This window comes from Dysidea avara, chromosome 1 (genome assembly GCF_963678975.1).
Source record: "Dysidea avara chromosome 1, odDysAvar1.4, whole genome shotgun sequence".
NCBI classification, from domain to species: Eukaryota; Metazoa; Porifera; class Demospongiae; order Dictyoceratida; family Dysideidae; genus Dysidea; species Dysidea avara.
In genome coordinates, this window is record NC_089272.1 from 17,798,292 (window position 1) to 17,823,804 (window position 25,513).

The window sequence follows — 25,513 nt, forward strand, 5'->3', positions numbered from 1 at the left end:
ACTATTGAACGGTAGCTGTGATGCTCTCAATGTTCATAAAAATAGCTTTGAATTTGATATAGGTAACCGTTTGATTTGTACGAGCTTCACATGTGGCCGAATTTAAGATTACTCGACAGAGGTGACTTTGGAGCTTTGTAATTCGCAGCCAATAAGGACTAAGCCAAATATCTGTATATATTTGGAGAGTATAAGAGTTGCTCTTTCATATCAAACACAGAAAGACTTGATCAGCTTCTAGCATTACGAGCAGTGCCACTCGACCAATAATACATATTTTTGTCTGAGAATTGAGAACATTCGGACACGTCACTTTTGCAGCTCCTGCAACCAGGCGAAGAAAGCTGCAGGTCTGAAATTTTGCATACAAGAGTTTATGGCCTAGACCTCTCCAAAGGCATAGCAAGAGCAGAAATTTTCTTTGCGGGTTTAAAGAAAAATTGCGTCTGAACCGATGGTGGTCGAACATTGGTGGCTTACTCTAATATGATTTCTTTAATTTGCCCAGAGTAAGGGAGAAGAGAACTATATATAGAGGACTTGCACGCGTGAAACAACGGTTGCTAGGCAGACATGTTTCGGGACAACTTTCTATGGCGCATATTGAGTAAGAACGAAGGTAATGAGATTTATTCACTATGATTATGATTACTGAAAACACAGTTACAAACTGATATGTTCAGGTAAGGAAAAAACATTACAAATCACATAGATGAGAGTCAGTTATAATTTATCTAAAAATACTTGTAGAGATTGGGATTCTATTGTGTCAGTTGGTAAATTGTTCCAATCGCGGATAGATTTGGGGTAATAGCTGAATTTATAATGATCTGTTCTAGCAAACGGAATCTCAAAATGGAAGGGGTGGTGGTGGCGGGTGGGATATGTGGTGTTGGTGAAATAATTTGGGACTGTTAAGACTGATGAGGAGTAAACAATGTTGTAGAATACTTTTAATCTAGTCACGTATCGTCGGTGTTGAAGTGATGGCCACTAAGCGCTGGATATAATGGCACTGGGAAGCGGGGCTGGTTTCAAAATAGAAGATCTTATCATTAACTTCGTGAAATAGGTGGCTAATTAAATTTCGATACATTGCTCACCAATTCTAACTTCGTCGCCTTTTTTAACGAGCTGGGTGGTATTTACAACACAACTCAACACTGATTCGCTTCATTACAGCCTGTACCAAATCCTGAGAAAGCGCTTTTCAGCCAAAACACTGTCCCGAAACATGGCCGACAGCTACGGTTGCTTAGCAATTACGATGATTTACGTCACCCTGCAAGTCCTCTATATATTATATATAATGTTACTTTCTGAAAATAACAATTCTGTAGCTATTTCAGCTCAGTTTCAATTCTGTATACTCAAGCTGAATCATGAAGAACAGTACACAGAAAATGTTTACCGTATAAAACTTTGGAGAATTTGGTGAATACTGTAGCATTACAATCGCCAAGAGTTCACGAAATTCCAAACATTGCTCTCGACACCCTTCTAGACATTACAAGAACCAGCGTACGATGCTTACACTTGTATGGTAGCTACCACTCGAATGCAACATCGCTACGCACGATTAAAGAGGTGTGGTAGCTGTTTTCATCGTGAGTCGTCATCCCTCAATGCAAGAAATGAAGACTAGCGATCGCAACGGCTGCCATGCCCCTTAATTGGCGAGTTCTTTAAAATGTTGCATTTGAGCAGTACAGTACGTGGTAGCTAAATGAAGCCCCATTCGCCAAAGTTTTTTCGTCAATTTTGAGGTGAGTGGGTTTTCGCGAAACTTTTTTACCGCCAAAGTTTTTTACTATACGGTACCTAATGTGGCTGTAGCACAAAAATTGAAGTGCTTTTGCTTTTACAGCATAATTATCTATAGTTACAATGTAGCTAAAGTCTTTGAGCAGGCTGTAGGACCAGGTGTCCTACAGACCTTCAGCACTTGTGCTGTAAAGCATTAGTAAATAAATAAATAAATAAATAAAATGTAACTTAGTTACTTTTCAGGCAGTTGTAGCTATAGTTACAAGGTACTAGTTACAAAGCATGTAACTAGTTATATTACTAGATACTTTTTAAGTAACTAGTTACATAACTTAGTTACAAAGTAACTAGTTACCCCCAACTCTGGGTGCTACACGCCTCTAAAATCTATGGTATTGTTAACTATCCCACCAGGGACCCACACTGATGGCCTGCATGTGAATTGATGGGCTATAGCTGTCATAGATTAGGTATATAGACTAGCTAAGTCATAAACATTGAAGTTAGCTACTCCCTTGAACAATAAAATTTAAACCATTGTACGTAGCATGAAAATAGGGTTACAAAGGACTGAAATTAACTGACAGTGCCTGCATATAGATGTGGGATGTTGTACCTGCATGCAACCTCAGGAAAATTAAAGTCACATTATGGGTATGTGGTAGCTGAGGTAGCTCCAATGAGGATACTAAGGGCAATATGAGCAGTCATGGGGAGTCCTCTTGGAGCCACTTCAGCTTGACAAACATATATACCAGTACTGCCTCCATCATCTGACTTCTTATCTGGAAGCAGTACGTGCAGTTTTCAAAGCCTATAACAGATAACTAGAGTACTTTGTGAACCTCAGCATTAATTTAATGTTTAATAGTTGAATATTTTTAAACGCTTATGGTTTTAAGGGTGAAGTTAACTTTCAATATTGATAACTTAGCTGGTCTATATACCTAAACTATGACAGCTATAGTCCATCAATTTACAGGCCATCAGTGTGGGTCCCTGGTGGGATAGTTAACATTCTTGACTGCTCTATTAGAGAATTTTTAAATACAGGTGACTGCTCTATTAGAGTGTTTTGATAGTTTTAGCAAAATGGTCCAAACAATGCTGTAAAAACAAGTTGATGTTGTGCTACTTCTAAAAACCAGGCGCCATGCAGCTAGCTAATTCATCTGGAATAACTATAGACAGTATATACTACTATGAATTAACCAACTATGTATTACTACTTTACAATAGGGTAGTTTGGGTTGTGCAATAATATAATTAGCTATTTCTCGTATTTCGTAATTTATGAAATATTCGTAATTCGTTCAATTACGTTGCTATAGAGGACTTGCAGCGTGACGTAAATCATCGTAATTGCTAAGCAACCGCAGCTGTCAGCCATGTTTCGGGACAGTGTTGTGGCTGAAAGGCGCTTTCTCGGGATTTGGTACAGGCTGTAATGAAGCGAATCAGTGTTGAGTTGTGTTGTAAATACCACCCAGCTCGTCAAAAACAGCGAAGAAGTTAGAATTGGTGAGTAATGTATCGGAATTTAATTAGCCACCTATTTCACAAAGCCAATGATAAGATCTTCTATTTCGAAACCAGCCCTGCTTCCCAGTGTCACTATACCCAGCGCTTAGTGAATAAATCTCGTTACCTTTGTTCTGACCCAATATGCGCCATAGAAAGTTGTCCCGAAACATGTCCGCCTAGCAACCGTTGCTTCACGCCTGCAAGTCCTCTATGCACTGCTAAGGAAGCGTTTGTAAATAAACCGCTTTTACCAACATATTACGCACAAAACTATCTTCTAAACTGTTTTATAGTGTGACTAACGTGTTTTTTCCCACAAATTCTCTCGACAAAGCCTCAAAGCTACTCTTCATTTTCGTTCGCGTACGTAAGGGATACGCCCCCTTTCAACTCGAAGCGATAGGCTATTCCTGGCAGTGTACGAGGCCTGCACCGTTGTTTTTCAGTTGCTAAATGCCTGAAAACCTCAAGGGGAAGGTAGTCTGAGGAAAGTCACCACACCCGTATTTCAGTCCGCCCAAAAGAAACCACCTCAGAGCAAAGTTCACCTGTGCAAAAGTTTAATACAGACTTCATTTCACTTTTACTTCTTACGTAAAAGCTGCTTTTACCGTTATTAAACGATTTTGCTCACGTGGGTGCGTACGAACAAACATAGGTAGATAGATAGGTACACACACACACTTTTACGAAAACAATTTCAGTAAACCAGGCGCACGCCCACAGCCGGCCTTCGGCCGGCTGTGGGCGTGCGCCTGGTTTAAAAACAGTGTGCTGTAAATATAACCATATCCAATTTGTATATTGCCTGATGACCTTTATCAGGAATTTTCCGTGGGTTGTTCCCACTCCCGCTTTCTGTTCCATCCTGTTCCCGTTTTTCTTGAATTCTACTTAGTGTTAACACCTTACTGGACAATGGGAAGGTACAAAAACAGTGCACTGAATCACTGGATTGAACTACTGGAATGGACTGGTATTTTTTGGTTTTTAATCTTGGGACAAGTAACACTTACATTTAAGCAGCTTTGGCAAAACAAGTGTGTTGAAGAAAGTGTAATGCCTAATTTACAGGTACCTAACAAAGTGTTGACCAATAAACAGCAGTCCAGTGGTCCAGTCCAGTATCTGTACCTTCTCCTGATATTGTCCAAGTAAATTCTTTGAAGTATGGCTTCACAGGGATATATTCTTAGCTATGCCACAGTTATAATTTTTCAAACTCTAGTACTCTTAGAATATAGTAAATAATCAATAGTTCATACTTATTGGATAAGTAAATATTACATTATGAACACTTCCACTCTGTATATGCTATTATACAAAATTAGTAACATTATTTTCAGCTTACATAGAATGTAATATTTTCTGAGCTAATATCCCAACTAACATATACTCCAGGATAAGAATCACTCTCCAAACATGTCACTGGATGATATGGACCATCCACATATGAACGGTAACATCTAAACTGAGTGAACTGACCTACAGTGATAATATTGCATACATACAATTATATCACTGTGGAGGTCTGTGAACAGCAACCCTACTTTGGTTGTTATCACTGCTTCCTTGGAGGTTCAGAAAATATTTTCCATCAATATGATTGACTTGGATCATCCCATTCTTTTTTCCATCTATGACATACTCACAACATGATGCACAGTGTACAGCTTCTTCAGACTACCTGGATTTCCAACAGTGTTCATTGTAATAGTACCTTTGTAGTGCCATTGAACATTATCTACAGGCTATCATCAACATGAACACATTATAATTGTGATAATCTTACACTTTGATCTTCACCAATATACAAATACTATTAGTTACAGCTGGATACTTGAAGTCATCATGTGCTAATACATAACATTAATAATCAATATATACATGTTCTGATTCCTCACAGCATGCTTACAATAGTAGAATTTTGCATTAAAACAGTGAGTGAGCAGTACACAAATTTGTGACCAGCTCTGTAAGAATCCCAAATTAACAAATTCCTATTTATTACATTTTTTTAATATCTATAATAATAATCTATAATCTAGATAGCCAAAGGAATGGTCAACTGAAGTTTCAGCCCTAGAATTCAACAGCTTTAGAAGCTATATAGTGCTACAATGTGGTAAACACGGAAAGATAAATTTGTACTGACAGTGCATGGTATAGGAAAAATAAACTACAAGCACTTAATCAAATGCTCACAACTTAATAATGTAAATTCATACAGAGATTTGCATAAGTCGCACCATCACATTCCTCATACCCAGGCAAGGGTAAGTTGTGCCTCAAAGATCCTTCCTACAACCTGGGCGAAAGTAAAAACTGCAAGAAAAATACAGTAGTGAAAACACACTTCTAAAGAGAGAAAAAGTAATGCCATTATTTCTTTTGTCTCCTGGGAAGCACTGACACAAAGATTTTGATCTCCTCTTATTTCGCAAATATATTAATGCCAAAGTTTTTGCTGTTAACAGAAGAGGTGCTCTAATAATTTACAACTTGTTTATGACTTGTAAGTATTTTACACAACCATTTACACCTGTACTTAATGTGCTGTACTGTAAAATTAGAAACACATTGAAGTTTTGCAGACCCAGTCATTAATATACTTTCCCATTAAGCATCATCCCCCACAACTAAACCATGAATTATGTATTAGTTCTAATCTGCAGATGTTTTCCAATGGCTTACTTAACTGTAGTACCCAATACACTTGTATTAATTTTTGTATCAAGACACACGGTAGTGTGTCGTGCGGCCCAAGAAGTCGGCGCGCCACACCGTGAGTATATTAACAGGAAGAAAGAAAATGCAATTTTCACACCATGTAGCTCTGTGATCCCTTATCCGATTGGAACCAAATTTGCTGGAGACGTGCCGCCCACTTAGGGGAGTCTACATACCAAAGTTGAAGAAAATCGCTCCAGCCATTTCCGAGATACGAGCGAACAAAATTTCGTTTTAATTTCTTCGTTTTTTCTTCTTCATCTTCATTTCGCACACTTCGAAAAATTCGCCATAAAACACGAATGCGTGCTCGGATTGGGCTGAAATTTGGCACACTTAAAGGGCTCATTAAGGCGGATCTCCGTACCAACTGTGGTAGGAATCCGATGAACATTCACGGAGTTATGACCGATTATTTGCGTAAAATAAGGTCGAAGGTCTGTCACGCCTACAGGGTAAACCCCTTGGAGGAATCAGTTGAAAATTGATATGTAGATGGAGCAACCATCGTAGGAGTGCCTTTTTGTGATTAGAAAGGAATCAGGATAAAGACCATGGAGATATGACACGAAACCCAACCTGTGTCAAAATTACGCGATCGATTTTTATGAATAAAAAAACTATTAGTTTTCGTATCTACCAGACAAACCGCTTAGAGCAACGAGCTGAAAATCAGTATGTAGCTGGAACAATCATCATAGAAAGTCCTTGCAATAGTACAGAAGAATCGGATTACAAATCACTGAATTATGATTCGAAAGGCAACTACGTGCAGCAAATGCGAGATCGAGATACTCTAATAGAACAGTCACCCTAATAAAGCATTCAGCTACATTTATAATTTACTCAGTTATATTACATTTAAGTTATTCTGTAGGGAATTCAGCTACAAACAAGTCACCCTGTAGTCAGATCAGCTAGAAGGAGGTACCTAATAGAGAGTTCAGCTATAAAGAAGCCATCATGTAGAGAGTTCAGCTCAAATAAATCACCCTGTAGAGAATTCAGCTACAAACAAATTGCCCTGTAGAGAGATCAGCTAGAAGAAGTTACCTTGTAGAGAGTTCAGTTACAAAGAAACAATCATGCAAAGAGTTTAGCTGCAAACAAATCACCCAGTAAAAAGTTCTGCTATGAACAGATCACACTGTAGAGAGTTCAGTTAGAAACAAGTCATCCTGTAGACAGATCAGCTAGAAGAAGTCACCTTGTAGAGAGTTCAGCTACAAACAAATCACCCGGTAGAGAGTTCAGCTACAAACAAGTCACCCTGTAGAGAGTTCAGCTAGAAGAAGTTACATTGTAGAGAGTTCAGCTACAAAGAAACTACCATGTAGAGAGTTCAGCTGCAAATAAATCGCCCTGTAGAGAATTCAGCTACAAACAAATCACCCTGTAAAAAGATCAGCTAGAAGAAGTTACCTTGTAGAGAGTTCAGCTACAAACAAATCACCCTGTAGAGAGTTCAGCTACAAACAAGTCACCCTGTAGAGAGTTCAGCTAGAAGAAGTTACATTGTAGAGAGTTCAGCTACAAAGAAACTACCATGTAGAGAGTTCAGCTGAAAATAAATCGCCCTGTAGAGAATTCAGCTACAAACAAATCACCCTGTAGAAAGATCAGCTAGAAGAAGTTACCTTGTAGAGAGTTCAGCTACAAACAAATCACCCTGTAGAGAGTTCAGCTACAAACAAGTCACCATGTAGAGAGTTCAGCTAGAAGTTACATTGTAGAGAGTTCAGCTACAAAGAAACTACCATGTAGAGAGTTTAGCTGCAAATAAATCGCCCTGTAGAGAATTCAGCTACAAACAAATCACCCTGTAGAAAGATCAGCTAGAAGAAGTTACCTTGTAGAGAGTTCAGCTACAAACAAATCACCCTGTAGAGAGTTCAGCTACAAACAAGTCACCCTGTAGAGAGTTCAGCTAGAAGAAGTTACATTGTAGAGAGTTCAGCTACAAAGAAACTACCATGTAGAGAGTTTAGCTGCAAACAAATCACCCTGTAGAGAATTCAGCTACAAACAAATTACCCTGTAGAAAGATCAGCTAGAAGAAGTTACCTTGTAGAGAGTTCAGCTACAAACAAATCACCCTGTAGAGAGTTCAGCTACAAACAAGTCACCATGTAGAGAGTTCAGCTAGAAGTTTCATTGTAGAGAGTTCAGCTACAAAGAAACTACCATGTAGAGAGTTTAGCTGCAAACAAATCGCTCTGTAGAGAATTCAGCTACAAACAAATTACCCTGTAAAAAGATCAGCTAGAAGAAGTTACCTTGTAGAGAGTTCAGCTACAAACAAATCACCCTGTAGAGAGTTCAGCTAGAAACAAGTCACCCTGTAGAGAGATCAGCTAGAAACAAGCCACCCGTAGAGAGTTCAGCTAGAAGAAGTTACACTGTAGAGAGTTCGGCTACAAAGAAACTACCATGTAGAGAGTTCAGCTGCAAACAAATCGCCCTGTAGAGAATTCAGCTACAAACAAATCACCCTGTAGAAAGATCAGCTAGAAGAAGTTACCTTGTAGAGAGTTCAGCTACAAACAAATCACCCTGGAGAGAGTTCAGCTACAAACAAGTCACCCTGTAGAGAGATCAGCTAGAAACAAGCCACCCATAGAGAGTTCAGCTAGAAGAAGTTATATTGTAGAGAGTTCAGCAGTTTAGCTGCAAACAAATCGCCCTATAGAGAATTCAGCTACAAACAAATCACCCTGTAGAGAGTTCAGCTAGAAACAAGTCACCCTGTAGAGAGATCAGCTAGAAACAAGCCACCCATAGAGAATTCATCTAGAAGAGGTTACATTGTAGAGAGTTCAGCAGTTTAGTTGCAAACAAATCGCCCTGTAGTGAATTCAGCTACAAACAAATCACCCTGTGGAAAGATCAGCTAGAAGAAGTTACCTTGTAGAGAGTTCAGCTACAAATAAATCACCCTGTAGAGAGTTCAGCTAAAACAAGTCATCTGGTAGAGAGATCAGCTAGAAGGATCACCTTGCAGAGAGGTCAGCTACAAAGAAATCACCCTGCTTCATCTTTTCTTCTTCCTGTAGTAAAGAAAAAATGACAGGTTAAAAAGCCCTAAAGCCGGCCATAGGCCAGCTTTGGGGTATACAAATACAAAAAGAAGTGAAATCTGATCCAAAACAGCCAAGCTGTAAAAAAAGTGTGCGACCCTCAGAAAGGCTATGGTGAAAAAAGATGTGAAATCTGAGGTGGCGGCCAAGAAATGGCTGTGATGGTAGGTTAATGGTAAAAATTTTAATAACAATAATTCAGGTGAATTTGGTGCCGCTTGGTCTTGGCACAAAATTCACCTGAATTGTCGTTATTAAAATTTTTACCATTAACCTACCATCACAGCCATTTCTTGGCCGCCACCTTGGATTTCAAATCTTTTTTCACCATAGCCTTTCTCAGGGCCGCACTCTTTTTTTACAGCTTGGCTGTTTTGGATTAGATTGTATATATACAATGACTGAAGTTGATCATGGAACACCCAATTTCATTGGCAATAGCAGGAAATTGCAAATTATATTATAAACCTCAGTGGATCCTGTAACAACCACACTATTTGCAGAGAAGGACTTCATGCATGCCATTGTTCCATTATTTTTTGGCTAAACTGCTGAAACAGATATAATATATATACAAGTACACGAAAAAATTTGGAATTTTCAACTACAGTAGAGTAGGGACCATATAGCACTTCGATAAAAAGTACTGAAACAAGTTAGAGAAGTCCACGATATTAAAACAATAAGAAGTGTTATATCCCTGCTGTGCTCAAGATACCATAATGGAAATGCACAGTAGGGATATAACACTTCTTATTGTTTTAATATCATGGACTTCTCCAACTTGTTTCAGTACTTTTTTATTGAAGTGCTATATGGTCCCTACTCTAGTTGAAAATTCCAAATTTTTTCGTGTACTTGTTTGTTACCTTTTTTTGTAAATAACTTTATTATGACTGGTGAACCCATGCATACGGCATCTGAAAAGGCACCACGCGCCCCAGCTATATCAATTATCATGTGAAAAGTGAAGTATCCATTACGCTTCGTTGTCATCTATGTTCAACCCGTTACATAGCATTTCGAATCAAGAACTGTTCGAAAAGCACCTCCACAATCCACGCGTACCAAAAGAAAGAAATCGTGCCGCGCCCCCCAATCATATTAATTATCGTCTGAAAAGTGAAGTATCCATTATGCTTCGCTGTCAACTATGTTCAGCCCGTTACACAGCAGTACGAATTAAGAACTGTTTGAAAAGCATCTCTGCATATCAAAATAGCCACGATAAAAAATACGGACGATTTCCGTTTCGAAGGGAAACCATCACGTACTTGCGCCAAATCAACATCTTTCCCTGTCAGCAAAGATGAATGGGACACAAAGGAGGACACTACTAAGTCCATGAAGAATGCATTGTACGTACTGCGGTATGCCAAAAGGCACCTGTCGGGCTGAAGCGACGTCGAACAGTGAAGAAATCAAGCCCGTAACCATAGCCGTTATCGAGTTACGCTTGTCTCAAGGGGTACGACACCTCTACAAATCACATACACCCTTCAGTTCCAAATCACAAATCTCCAGCAATTCGCCCACGCAAGTAATTAATGCTGCTTGAAAACTAGTCTTGAAAACATATTTATAAACAATACAAGCCTACAGTGATACAATACTAGTTCTTAATCAAGAAATAATGTCCTTCAGAACCCAGTAATAGCCTTAGAAATCACACTACGACAATCACGCGTGATGTTTCAAATCACATATCCAATTTCAAATCACAAATCAAGTTTCAAATCACGAAGTGATTTCAAATCACGTACAGATTTTCAAAGGTGTCGTACCCCTTGGCTTGTCTGAAGGCATCAGCCAGTCAGTTACTCAATCAGTCAGTAGAAAATTCCGTTGAATAAAAGTTTTTTAAAATTCCGTAGCAACTTGTTGAAAGCGTTTCGGGTCGATCTGGAAGGTTGCTTGGGCTTAGTTTTACCTCACCAATACTGCCTCATCGTCATAAGGGAAAATTGAGGCAGATTTTTGGGTGATATTATTTCGTGGGCCACGCCTACTCCTTTATGGTCCCTACTATACAGTTACTATCGTACTGTATGATATATATATATATATATGTACTAGATAAAGCACTGCCAAGTGCTATATGGGAAATATAGCACGAAAAGAGTGGGCGAGAGACAAATATAGCACGAGGCGAAGCCCAGTGCTATATTTCGTCTCGAGACCACTCTTTGAGTGTTATATTTCCCGTATAGCACGAGCAAAAGGCAGTGCTTTATCTCGTACAGAGAACTGTCAATTTGAGGTACACACAAGACACACGAAACAATTAGAAACTCACGGAGGAGTGTTATCATCGGTAGAATAGGCATTGCGTCTGTGTTTAGCCTGTGTTGCACTGTGCTGCACCTTCATTAGTCGTTTTGTGAATCTAGTCCATCTTCTCAATACATAAAGTTTTTGATTGTGGTATATTAATAAGCATATTTCCGTGATATTCTTAGGACTCGTCCGTTTATGTGAGCAAAACGTACTAAGAACGTTCACTGCTGCTGACCACAAGAAACCATGATCGAAATCTTCAAATGTGTCTACAAATAAAATCCAGTGGTTTGGCTCTTACTGGTTGGGTTGACTGGTCAGCCAGCACAGTCAGGCTATCAGCCTACACTGGCTTGGTTGATTGGTTGTACTGACCAGAATGAGTGATTACTCACTCAAAGTAGGCTATCAGCCTACACAAATAGACCTGGCAGTTCTATAACTACCTGATATAGAACTGTGGTCTATTAAAGTGTTCTATAATTGCCCAATATAGAACACTTGTGCCTTTATGGCACATATAGAACACTTTTTTGCTTTGATACTCCCACGCAAAGTTCTTTATGTAATAGTTATACCATGGCTGCGAGGGATTTTGCTGATATATACACCCAAAGCCCGAGGACCGCAGGCCCGAGGGATGCGGGTGTATATGTCAGCAAAATCCCAAGCAGCCATGGTACAAGTGATATATATCACTTGGGGCGCACTCACCTAATAGCTGAAAGAACTAATGAGAACTCATCCCATTTGTTTTATACAGTAGCATCTGAAGATTGATTGTGGTTTTAATAGGATAGGCTAATAGCCATATTAACGTTGTCCATATGTTAAAACGTCATTAATACGTTACTATGTTCTGTTAGTTTTCAACACGCAATGTTAGAAAACTTGCAATTGTGGGATGGAGTTTATATTGTTATCATTTTTGTACTAAGTTAAGCCAACTAACTTCGCTATTGGGACAGTAAGTAAGTTATTATATTAAGTTAAGTACTTAGAACTGTAAGTTACTAACCTATTTCAACGTAGCAGTAGTAGCTTTGCTGTTCCATGGTCTGTTCAAAGGCTGATACGCGGTGGGTAGAAATACGCATCCACAAACGCCCAAACAGTTATTTTGTGCCTTCATTATCCTTTAGTAACAACCAACTACTCTATCTTAGCCTATGTACTAAGCTTAGCAACCTCTACAAAACCGAGTCCCACAATACAAAGCTCTATGTCGCTCAATATAACGAGTCAAAGCACATCGATTCTTTGAACTGGCTGGGTATCAAAGTCATTGGCAAACTGCTTTCCCATGATATTGCCCGGGAAATATGCGAGTTAAACACTGAGCGGCGCCTTTGAACGCCCACGCTAAAGTGGTATATATATATATATATATATATATATATATAATATTATGTTGATTAACAATGTAATGATACTGTTGCACATACTAAATTGGCACAAGTGAGCCACTATATAGTAAAAAGAATGAGTGTCTTAAATATCTCCTTGGTGATGAATACAGTATGGGGAAGCTGGATGAATAGTAACTGTGTCAAATACATTTGATGAGCAGTATTACACTAGTGTACACCTGTATAAAATGTGTAGTAATGGCTTAATGCACATTTCTTTTACCACTTTGATCCAAGTAACTTACTGACACACCTTAATAGTTTGAGCAGCAGCAGATTTCCTTATCTTTAGTTCACTATCTGCATGATTTTCTTTTGTTAGTTGGTCCAAATTTAGCTTTGTCACCTCAATAATTGAGTCATTACTAAAAATTTCATCCCTTAGCATATTGCTATCAACTTGTTTACCATACAGTTTCTGTGAATGTAAGTTATGCCTTTCATTTAATTTGTAAGGAAAGTATTTACAGTAAAGGCTAGTAGGAATCATTACAATAAAAGTAATTAAACAATACGGATCATCACCTGATTGAGAAACGCAATTAATTTTTATGCATACTTAATCCCTACATAGCCATGCTGGTTTATTAATAATTTATATGGGCTAAAATAAAGTTCAGGTAATGATCTCCATTGTTTAAACACTTCTCTTACTGTAATAATTCTTACTATATAGTATGTACAAGTTGAGCTGGATCCTGAAAAGTAACTAAAAATGAACGGTGGATTTTTTCTCAAGAGGATTAACATTTCAGCCAGCCAGATGAATAAAGGTGACAATAATGGTGTCGGAAACAGACTTGTGTGGTTTGGCTCTATGACAAGTTTAGGAAAGGGTTGTAATAGACACTACATTTTATGGCTTCCCCATAGGAAATGTATTGTAAAAATTTATACTGACTGTAAATTTAATATTGTGCCAGGCATTTGAGTGAAAAGATTTTAAAATAGTTTAGTGGGTCAAGCAGTACTACATATGAAACAAATTTCAAGATCGTGTGTAATCACATCCATGAGTTATTAAATGTTTTTGAGGATCCAGCTCAACACATGCATTCTGTATGCAGTAGTTGTACAATTCTTAATTTTTCTAACACTTGTTCATTAATGCTTTTGTAAAATACTGAAGTTCTACAACATCACATCAAAGGAAAGAATGAAGCAAAATCTTGTGATCTCTACCCTGGCAAAATCTCTACCCTAAGGACTACATCACTTCAAATGCCCAACATATCCTGTACTAGGGAAATGAGATGTAACATTGATACATTAGCAGCATAAGAGCTAGGAATTTAGAAATAATTACCAACAGGACAATACACTAATATTAGCATTTGCCATGCAATACCAATGCTTCCTACACTTTGAATTTTTGAAGTTTCCAAGACAGTGTTACCCCATGAATTTCCCATAGATCATTTAATTGCTGGTCAGTATAATTGAAATGTGACTGTCTCTGGGAAAACCGGTCTTATCAGGGGCAGATCCAGAGTCTGGAAAGAGCGGGGGCACCTTGCTGAAAAAAAGTTGAAGAGCAAAAAAAAAAAAAAAGGTCACAACAATAATAGCTAGTTATCCTTTACCAAATATATTATATCACATCACGTATGTTAGCTATGTAAAATAAAATCCTATTTATAGCTTCATAAGTAAGCTGCACTGCCTCATGAACATTGTGACTGCTTTATTAGAGTAATTGACTGCTCTATTATAGTATCTCGATCTTGTATGCAATTTCTTGAAGGGGGGGGGGGGAGGGGAGCATTTGCCCCAAATTCCCCATCCTGGATCCGCCATTGCTTATTGCCCATTTAAAAGTATCAAGAAACATCAGTTTTAAATATTCAGTGTGCTGTAGCTGGCCAATGGTGGTAGCTACGCATACCAAATTTTCACACGTTTTGCAACAATTTCTTACCTTCCTAATCATCCACTGAAGTAGTCAACTGCTAAGTTTCCCGCCATTTTAGATAGTTTTTAAACCGAGGTTGTCTGTATCAGGCAAGCTCCAGAAGGGTGGGAGGCGGGAGCCCTGGAAGTCGGGCAAGATGGTGTTCAAAAATTGAAAAGAAACGTGTTGGGATGAATTAGGCCAAGTTATAGGCCATTCAGGGCTCAGAACTGGCTAAAATGAAAGGAAATTTACAGCACAGGTCATTGTCCAACACCACGGAGCTGTACAGCCACACACAGCCATCTCCTTGTTGGCCAGGGTTCCATCAAGATCCCAGACCACTCGTACGGCTCACCACTGTGCTCTAAAAAAGCAGCCAGCAAAAGCAGACCAATTTACTCTGGTTGACTGTGGCAGTGAAACTTGATAGTGCATTCATAAAGCTTTGTGTTTGAGTGAAAAAATCAAACTTCCTGTCTTGGGCGATAAGAACGGTTTTCGTAGATCCAGTCACAAATACCATATCAAAAACATAAGCATTCGCTACATAGTTATTACTCATGAATTATCATGAACTCCAGTAAGCTGTTGCACTAGTGCACTTAAGTAGACTGTATAGTACCCTTGACTGCCATGCGTAAATATATGTTTCTGATTTTGCCACTGAAGAAGCAAATATAGCCAGACCAATACACCTGTACTTTAGACAGCTACTAGCGTTGTACATGATAGAAGGATGACACAATACCTAGTCTGCTTCCTGAATGAGTCATAGAAAAGTTCTGTAGCTACATTTAAAATCATAAGAATTTTCTCAACCTACTGATAAGGAAATATATCTTTTGACACATATCCATTATATTCTGAATGTTATTAAAAGTGAGGCCAAAGGTTTGTACCTGTAGGCACAACTACATAGCTATGAAGCTGGATATAGCTAACTATGCTACTACTATAGCTATGCACACAACTTATATAACTTGCATTTAAGTGTATAGATAATATAAAACACACTAAAAGACTGCCTACCTACTCTAGCCACTTGAAAACAACCTGTAGCTGCTTTCATTGTTATTAATGACTGACTAGTTACTAAGTAATTCTGCATGGTGAACATTAATTAGAATTATAGTGAACTACAGCATTTTCACGGGTTTTGTTTGCAACAAGATCTCTCCATTCATGTTTGTTTTTATGTCATCAGCTTTGACTGAAGTCATCTTAACTATATTTTTTGTTTACTTTACTTTTTTAACCTTTGTTTTTTTCTCTGCATCAGTTTAAGACTAAACTAATTAACTGTTAGAATAATTTTTGTTGAACAGATAGGTCTAATTGTTTAACCGTGTTTTTTTTATTCAGTTGATGTGAGGTTTTTCACAGTAATAAATATAATATAGTTAATATCTTCCTGTATGGTAGCATGTAGCTATTGGATGGGCTCATAATCAGAAACCATTGGTTCAATTATTGGATGAAAAAGAAATAGTGCAATTCTGTGCATTGTAGTATAATGCAATATAACAGCCTCAATAATAGGCAATCTTCTAGCCAATAGTTATATTGCACTGTATCTGAAGCAGCAACCTGGAGATAATTCCTGTGATGCAAAAAGGTTCTCTTACATCATTAATTTTATGCACATGAACATTAATGGCATGTAATAATGAAATTTTGAGACAGTATATGAGGTAAAAAGTTCATGTGGTAGGAGGACAATTATTAATCAAGCTTAACTTGTTACGCTAAATTGTGTACTATGTGTATATGCACTTTGTGTCGGGAGCACGTTAACAGGCTCTATGCCTTTTGTGTACCCATGACAAAAGTGGATAATCTAATCTAAATTACATTTACAGTTACAAGATTTTGATTATTATTTTAACTTCTCAACAATATTTGCAAAGCCATTACTCCTAATAAAAAAATGTGTTAAACACATACGACAATTACTCAGCTATTAAGTAAACAGGACAACAGTGATCTGATGGCATGCATGGGCCCAACTCTCCACTGGATATGTAAGCTCATGTATATACATCTCATACGTAGGTTCCAAGTTGCAATGAAAATTTTGCATAGACTTTCATGGGTTATTATAGTCGTGGCTTCATAGTAGTGGAGACAAATTCATGACATTTTCATGGCAAATTCACGACATAGAGCGCACGACATATTAACTGGATATTCATTAAACATGTAGCTAGTCATGTTGTTGTTCATGACAAACATTCATAGCAAATTCATAAGAATTTTTAGCCAGTTACATTCACAGCTTTTTCACGACATCATAAAAACGACATAGCTATTAGCTACATGATTTTTTGAATTGATGGTAGTCATGGTTATTCCAAGAATTTCAGTGTCATGGCTTTCTGAGTTAATTAGTAGTGATGGTATCACTACTACAGCTACGTAACTATTAATATTACTCACCTCGTTCAATCTGACACCTGGCTTTAATCGTGCTCCACGAAAATGAGACGATAAGACGCCTTGTATGGTTATGAAAAATATAACCAGTAATCGGAAGAAATAAAACTGCATCGTTACTGGCAAGCAGCCTCAAACCTGCCCTGAATTAGTTAGACGTGCCGTCTATACCACCGAGGAAACAAGTTTGGAAACAAATGCCTGACTCACAGACTCATAATGATCCTCCCACGTAGCTACGTAGACACATACCGATACCATATAAGAATAGTCCTAGGGATAGTCTGGTGTCTCCCACTAGCTAGTTCCGGGATATTTTCGCACATGAAATCGAACTGCTATAGCCCTTAGCTAGAAGGGGCAGATACAGCTAGGGTGTTCAGTGAAGTAGCTACCATGAAGTTAGTCTGGCGGCGCCCGCCCCTTCGCATGGAGTAAGGGTCTGGTTTGCTTAGTATCACCGAGTTGTTCTGGAGGAATTTAATTTGAATGTAATGACGTAACGAAAATGGTCTTAACGGAAGTGCCTCACTCAAAATTGTGGCAGTGATATTGAACTTCCTTTGCCTTTACACAGGCGAAAGTGGATTGGTCTACTTTTATAGAATAGACATGTCTCCCTACCTAGGAAATCAGAGCGTAACCCGGGTTTTTCGCGTATCAAACAAGGCGAAAACCCTTCCCTAAATAACACTTTCTTCTCTTTGTTCTTTATTAGCTAACTCCTTTTGTTTCTTTCAGCACTGTTAGGACATTTGATTCATTCTTCTGACGTAACATAAACAAAAATTCGCTGATTAAACATGGAGCGTTCTGATTGGTTGCACCAGTTTTTGGTAATCCGGTACAACTCCACTATACTAAGCATACCAGACCCTTACTCTATGCGAAGGGGCGGGCGCCGCCAGACTACCATGAGGTAGGGTCCGCAATCCGAAAAATCAACTTCTACATATCAATCCCCCTACCATTGTGGGATGTTCATTGTAGTATCCCATTGTTTGATCCACCATGAAACCGGAGGTACACCTGTACGATTGTTGTCTTCACAGAAATATCATTTTCAGTAGTCTATCTCACAAGATGCAAGATTTATTTTTAAAATTTCGTGCTCCACACAAAGGACCGGATGAAACTTGCTACTTAGCCAAATCGTATCCAGAGTTGTTGTAGTTGAAAACTACGCACAGAAATAAGTAAATGATTTGCTGGGTTCCCGGTGTCACAGTGATATATGTTTCCCCGGGTAACGTGTTTCCCGCACACATATCCCTAGGGATCCGTGTTTCCCCGCACACATATCACTAACTCGCTAGCGACCTACAAGTCACAGTGATATGTGTTTCTCCGGGTAATATGTTTCCCCTTTATAAAGTCATGTGCAGCGTACGTAGTGTTAGCATAGGCGCGCATGCACTTTTAATAATGATAGCTAGCCATACCTAAACAACTAATACTATAATTATACATGTTGATGAAGGAAATCAAGCCATTCACTGGTATTCAACTATAACTGCTAAACTGTGCTGTGATTTGGCTATGTAGTTATAGCATCAGTTTAATAAAACAGTAGCTACAAGTACATGTATACAATAAAATACTATCTCTAGCTATATAGAGTAAATCATGTGATTGCAGCTATGTATAACTAATCAATGTAGCTACAGCTTTGGCATGCAGTCAGTCATTATCTACCCCCTTGCCGGTTCTATCTGGGGTTCCCCAAGGGAGTAATTTGGGACCCTACTCTTCATTATTTACATGAATGATTTACCATCTTGTGTTACCATCAGTAAAACTTTACTATTCATTGATGACACCAAGATTTATAATACTGTTTGTAGTCCTGGAGATATTTCATTGTTTCAAAATGATTTAGACTCAGCAACTTTGTGGAGTACGAGATATAATATGTTCTTTAATCCAAAAAGTCAAACAACTGCTGTTGCAAACAAAGCTAACCGTATTTTAGGACTTATTAAAAGAACATTCAACTCACTAAACACCAGATCACTTCCTATACTTAATAAATCTCTAGTAAGACTAGTGATGGAGTATGCCAATGTTGTCTGGGGATCTAATTATATTGGTGACTGTCAGATGTTGGAAAAGGTACAAAGAAGAGCTACAAAATGTATTCCAGAACTTTTTAATTTAGAATATGATGACCGTCCAAGTACTCTAAATCTTCCTTCACTATCTTACCGAAGACATCGTGCAGATATGTTGATGGTGTACAATATTTTACATGGCAATGTCAGCTTACAGTCTGAATTGTTTTTTCACCAACAATTGTCTAGCATAACAAGAGGACACAGTCTCAAATTGTTCAAGCCACATGCACAAAGATCTGTTTGAAGTAATTTCTTCTCTATAAGATCAATAAATGCTTGGAATAGTCTACCTAATGAAGTAGTGTCAACTAACTCTGTAAATAGCTTTAAGATTTTATTTGATAATTATTATATCTAATGATTAATTTCTTTTTGTACATGAGCAGGACTCACAGACTTATGCCTTTTTTTCCTGTAATCATATCATATCATATCAAAAAAGAGTGTCCACCTATATATTAATGCAAAAGTCATCACTAATTACAAAATAGCTGACACACAGGTTTTAACAAATAGTTCACATAAAAATCTCGGTATTACAATATCATCAGACCTATCTTGGGATGAACACTACAAAAACATAATCCCTAAGACCTACAGAATGCTAGGACTGTTCCATCGCAGCTTTAGCAAGCATCAAACAGTGACAGCCAAGAGAACTTTGTATATTTCCTTAGTGAGATCGCAAGTTATATACTGTTCAGTGATTTGGAAACCTAACCATATCAAGCAGGGGAGAATTCGGGGGGGGGGGGGGGGGGGGGGGCTGAAGTCCCCCTTCATATTTAGGCTTTACTTGATCAATATGATGCTGAGAATTATAATGATGAAATTTTGTCTTAGCATAATTATATGATCACTAATAATACAAATACTCATAAAACCACCTTATAAACATCTTTCCAAGGTATTATCAGTGGATTTATGCTAAAGTTTATGCAACAATGACCTGGATCAGCATTGGAGGTGTACAAGATCGAGATACTCTAATAGAGCAGTCAGCTAACTACTCTAATAGAACATTCACTGGAAACATGTAGTTGGTTCTGTTATGAAATTTTTTCCAAATCTGCCTGCACCTATACATACAATGAAGTGCATTGGTCTGTTTAAAGGGCTTCATTCATCCACTTGTGTAGTTAATATGTATGGCAATACTTAATTCAGGTACACAATTTCCATTGAAAATGCTCTCAGATTCAATCTTGTATTGTTCAAATTTCAAAATTTTCCACTTTCAACATTATTATTCTAACATGCACCTATTCAGTGTTGTGCAATTGTGAGAGGGGTGCATCATGTACTTGGTTGTCTGTACCTACCCAAACTTTTCCATTAGCAAAATGCTTCAGATAACCATACCTATAATCTAAAGGCAGTATATATAATCTACAGGCAGAATATAGTATGAATTTTATGTGGGAATGTCTCCAAATTGCAGTATTTTAGCATCTATTTTTCAAAATTTCCTGGGGGGCATGCCCCAGACCCCCTAGTTCCAGCATGCTTGGCATGCTGGGAAGTGTGCACTTTGCACACCTCTACCCAAGAGATTAGTATCTTGAGTTAGCCCCCCTTTTATAAATCCTAGATCCGCCCCATGTCAAGGACATCACACTTATTGAGTAGGTCCAGAAAAGAGCAACAAAGTTTATCTTAAATGACTATAGTTCTGATTATTAGTGTAGCTAGCTAGTATAATTATTGTATTAGCTTATATAGTAGCTATATAGTTAGTTAACTAACTATTATATGCATGGGTGTCTATTAGCTAGATAGCAATATATCTACTGAATGGTTGGATCGCGTACTGTTTGCAATTAGCCATAGGACCTTGGAGTTACTGCACGATGGCTATATCTTAGTGGGAAACACGGATCCCTGGTGATATATGTGCGGGGAAACACGAATCCCTAGGGATATGTGTGTGCGGTGAAATATTAAAAAAATCGCTACGGGAAACACATATCACTGACAGCTTTTGGTGGGAAACACGGATCCCTAGTGATATGTGTGCGGGGAAACACGGATCCCTAGGGATATGTGTGCGGGAAACACGTTACCCGGGGAAACATATATCACTGTGACACCGGCACAGGGTTGCTTTCTTTGAAAAACAGACAAAGAAATACGAAGTTTCGAATTCAAACTGCCCTACCACCCAGGGCAAGAGAAGCCAACTATTCCTCATTGTGTTTCGATACGGTTGGGTGCATAGTCTGTCTACGCTGTTAGTTTGGAAAAGATCTGAGACTTCTCACCATCTGGGTGACAAGCGTCAAAATTTTCTGCGCCATCAAAGAATTGTGTCACGCTTTCTAGATGTTCTATACCATATGCGTATTTTGTACCATACGCGTATGGTACATACCATATGCGTATACGCGTACGGTACAACCATACGCGTATGGTACGGAAAATCGTACCATCTGAGTATAGCTAACCTGGTATGCGTATAACATCAAGCAGAAGGTTTTTGCACTGCCGTACCTATTGACTACGCCGGTTGCTTTCATTTCTTTTCGGGGAAGAGGGAGGGGGAGGCGCTAGTCTCGTTTAGCGGTTTCTGTTCAGTGAAGACCGAGATATTCTAATAGAGCAATCATATTTAGCTATTCTATTCTCTAGAGCTGAGATGTATTTAGCTTTACTGCGATTAAGATATGATTTGCTTTACTGCATGATGCAAATTAACCACCTTGTTGATATTCCAGCAAATCCATTTCTGATACCCATGCATATATCCAATGTATAGCTACATATATAGTACCAGAGGTCATAATATGAGATTTATGCAACCAATGACACGGATTGATTCTTATATGTACTCCTTTTTCCCTTCAGCAATCAAAATCTGGAATGATCTACCCCAAAATGTGATTGACTCCAATTATATTGATCAGTTCAAACAAAAACTAGTATTTGTACTTGTATGTATGTTGTGACCTATGCACTACACTGTTAAAAATAAAGAGTAACCACCACTCTGAGATTTCCCAGTGTAGGGAGGATTTAACACCTCATGGAGAGTAACCAACACTCTGAAGAGAATAACCATTACTCTGAAGAGTAAGTGACACCACCTTCAGAGCATGTGTTACTCCCCAGTTACTCCTTTAGAGTAATGGTTACTCTCCAGGGGTGTTAAATCCTCCCTACACTGCACTGGGAACTCCTTGAGAGTTGTGGTTACTCTTCATTTTAACAGTGTATAGACTCTAGTATAGAGATCTGCACAGTATAACCAATAATAATAATAATAACCTATTTAAAATAAAGCATTCCTTAAAATAAATGAATATTGATGGCATGATATCTTGCGTGACTATATATAAGTGATGAAACTGACATCTTTATTTATGATAAAAACAATCATGAATTCATCACACTGTTGGCAGATCCAGTATTGGATTGTGTTAAGTCCTGCTGATCTGGTATAGGATCTGCCGGATGGAATTCTACATAGTCAAAAATAATAAAGGTCAATCGTCTGGACTGGAAGCTTTACGAAAAACATGATAACACCTAGCTACATACAGTATAAGTCTGAAAAGTATAAATCAAAGGAAGGGGATTAAATATATAATATGTCTTGATTTATACATATAGTCATTAGTGCATAATCTATAACAATGCCGTATCTCGTTGTTTGTATCCCACACATAATATGTGTTTACAAATACACCTGAAGATAGTCAAAGATTAGTACAATAATTAAAGGCTATAGAGCGATATTACCCAAAAAACTCTATACTATAGGGGCTTCTCTACTTGTATATATGAACTTTGTAAAAATGTGTTTGGGTTTAAAGGTGCCCAATTATCCTTTCAACATAAAACAAGAGCAGCATGCTCCTTGCCTTACTCAGAAACTGAAATTTGAAGTTTGATCTTCTAAAGTATTATTTAGGACAAAAGACATTGATTTCTGTTATGCTTTAGAATTGTGCCAGCATATTGGTATTCACGATTTTTCAATGAATATAACAGGAATGCATGGTGATATAAACACTAAGCCTGCAGTAGAGGTAGCATTGTAGCTAAATGTAAACATAAGATTTTGATACTGCATTCTGATTGGTTAAAATATAGCAGCCATATTAAATAATTTACATCCATTGGCAAATCAAACCAATTTTTTCAGGGCATATATATATATGTATATTATTTCATTAAATATTTTATTTTATTGTTGCTACATATAATCTATTGTTTACCTTTAATTTGTTACTTAAAAATGGATATTTATGCCTGGTGACACTAAAGTAGTGTTGAGCAGACAATTACAGCTCAAGAAGTACATTGTAATGATTGATCAAACAGAGCTAGGAAGACCTGGAGAATGCTGATACAATAACATTGAGGGAGGTAGGAAAGAGATATAACTGTAGAGAAAGTAATGTTTCATTTTGCAAATTAATGTAAACCTACATGGCTGTAACTTATAGCAATATTAGACAAGCTATACTCTAAGACTGATGTGCATAGTAATTAATTGTGCAATATTTTTTTTAAAATCTGCAGTTTGCTGAATCTTTGCGATAGAATGAGGCATGCACATTGCCTAATGAGATGAAGTAGGAAAACATAACATGGCAGAGATTTTATGGTGAGTTTATGGGTTCTAATGAATAATTCTGTAATGAATGTATATTATCTAGCATTGTTTAATTGTTATAAGTGTGTTGTATAGCTACTCATTACTTACTGTCATGCTTGTGGATGGGAATTAAGACAATGTGTTTAGCTACTCTTATCTGAATGTACTCCTTAACATCCACATTAATTTTTGCTGTAGGTCCAGTGTGATGAATGTGAGTGGTGGTACTATTTACAGTATGTATAATCAAGAAAAGTACGTAAACAAGAAATTGGATCCTCAAAAGAAGAGTGTATACATAGTATATCAAAATGCAAATACATGCAGTGAGGAGCCATGCATGGCATGTTGCACAACTGATGACACTTCCGAAGTTCATTTTTCAAGTTATTATAGCTTTGCACAAGCAGTATATGTATATAATTCAGTTAGAACCTACTAGCTACCATGCACGTTGTAATTGCTCTCCTCGCTTATTTACCTAATTGTGTTGTAAATCAATTGTCATGCAGTTATCCACATTTATAATTGAGTATGAGACCATCTGCATGTTTCTGATAGCTATAAAGTAGCATACATACACAGTACCATTCATGTGAAGTTCTGCAGACAAAGCGAGATCATGTACATAAGATTTAGGTACATCAGTGTAGGACTATATAGTGGGAAATGCATGGGCATGGCAAGGATAAAATGCATGTGTGTGCTGATGAATAAATCTACATAGTTATAGCTACAGCTCAGTAGTAAGCAGATTATTATGTTGTGTTCTAAGTTTACTCAGCTAGAAATGCTTGTAAAGAGAGCCCATTGTAGCTAGGTGATGGCAAGACTAGAAGACACTGAGAAAAGGCATAATACGCATATGGTACGTACCATACGTGTATGTCCATACCGTACGCGTATGGTACGGAAAATCGTACCGTACGCGTATGGTATGTACCATACGCGTATGGTACATACCATACGCGTATGGTACATACCATACGCGTATGGCCATACGCGTATGGTATGTACCATACGCGTATGGTACATACCATACGCGTATGGTACATACCATACGCGTACGGTACAAAATACGCATATGGTATAGAACATAGCCATTTCCATCGCTTCTGCAGCCACAACAATCATCAATTATAGACTAAAACTATGGTAAAAGATGTCCCTGAACGTTTGGTAATAGCGGTTGTCAATTATTGTTTCATCCACAGCTTCCACGCCCTCATCCACAGCTTCCACGCCCTCATCCACGCCTCGCTCTAAGCTATGCATCAAGGGAGGCAGCAAAATCGTCCAAATTTGACTTCACCTCTCACGCTCCACAGCAGCTTCAAATCTTCACTAGATCACCCTACATCACCATTATGCTCCAAAACATCCCAAAACAAACCAAAAAATGCACAAAATCTTTCATTTTTGATTCGAGCTGGGTGGAGCTCCTGGTGAGCTGCTGGTATACTGCATCATATGAAATCACAAAAACACCAACTACCACTACTACCAAACGTTTTGATCCATCATTTATCATCATTCTAAACAAAATTAGGTGACCGGTGTGGCATCAGAAGTACTGGAAAGCACTTTGGTACCATTGAGAGAATCCCTTGAAATGACGCACGAAAATTTTGACGTTCTTCACCCAGATGGTGAGAAGTCTCAGATCCTTTCCAGACTAACAGCATAGA

The 25,513-nt window shown here is 38.0% G+C and overlaps 1 protein-coding gene and 1 long non-coding RNA gene across 2 annotated transcripts in view; one reads left to right on the forward strand and one right to left on the reverse strand.

Moving 5' to 3' along the window:
• The window catches only part of LOC136248905 (uncharacterized), a 43,075-nt gene extending 25,771 nt beyond the window's left edge, over window positions 1-17,304 (reverse strand). The window contains exons 1-5 of the mRNA XM_066040754.1: window positions 17,115-17,304; window positions 13,038-13,202; window positions 4,979-5,042; window positions 4,842-4,928; window positions 4,643-4,776 (exon numbers count right to left, since the gene is read on the reverse strand). Of these exons, the coding sequence (XP_065896826.1) occupies window positions 4,643-4,776; window positions 4,842-4,928; window positions 4,979-5,042; window positions 13,038-13,202; window positions 17,115-17,225 (561 nt within the window). The 5' untranslated portion in view covers window positions 17,226-17,304. The remainder of the gene's footprint in view (window positions 1-4,642; window positions 4,777-4,841; window positions 4,929-4,978; window positions 5,043-13,037; window positions 13,203-17,114) is intronic.
• Window positions 17,305-21,562: 4,258 nt separating this feature from the next.
• LOC136248913 (uncharacterized) lies at window positions 21,563-24,291 on the forward strand. Its single transcript, XR_010697907.1, has 3 exons — window positions 21,563-23,593; window positions 23,750-23,834; window positions 24,024-24,291. It is a non-coding gene; the product is annotated as an uncharacterized lncRNA (long non-coding RNA).
• The last annotated feature ends 1,222 nt before the right edge of the window (window positions 24,292-25,513 follow it).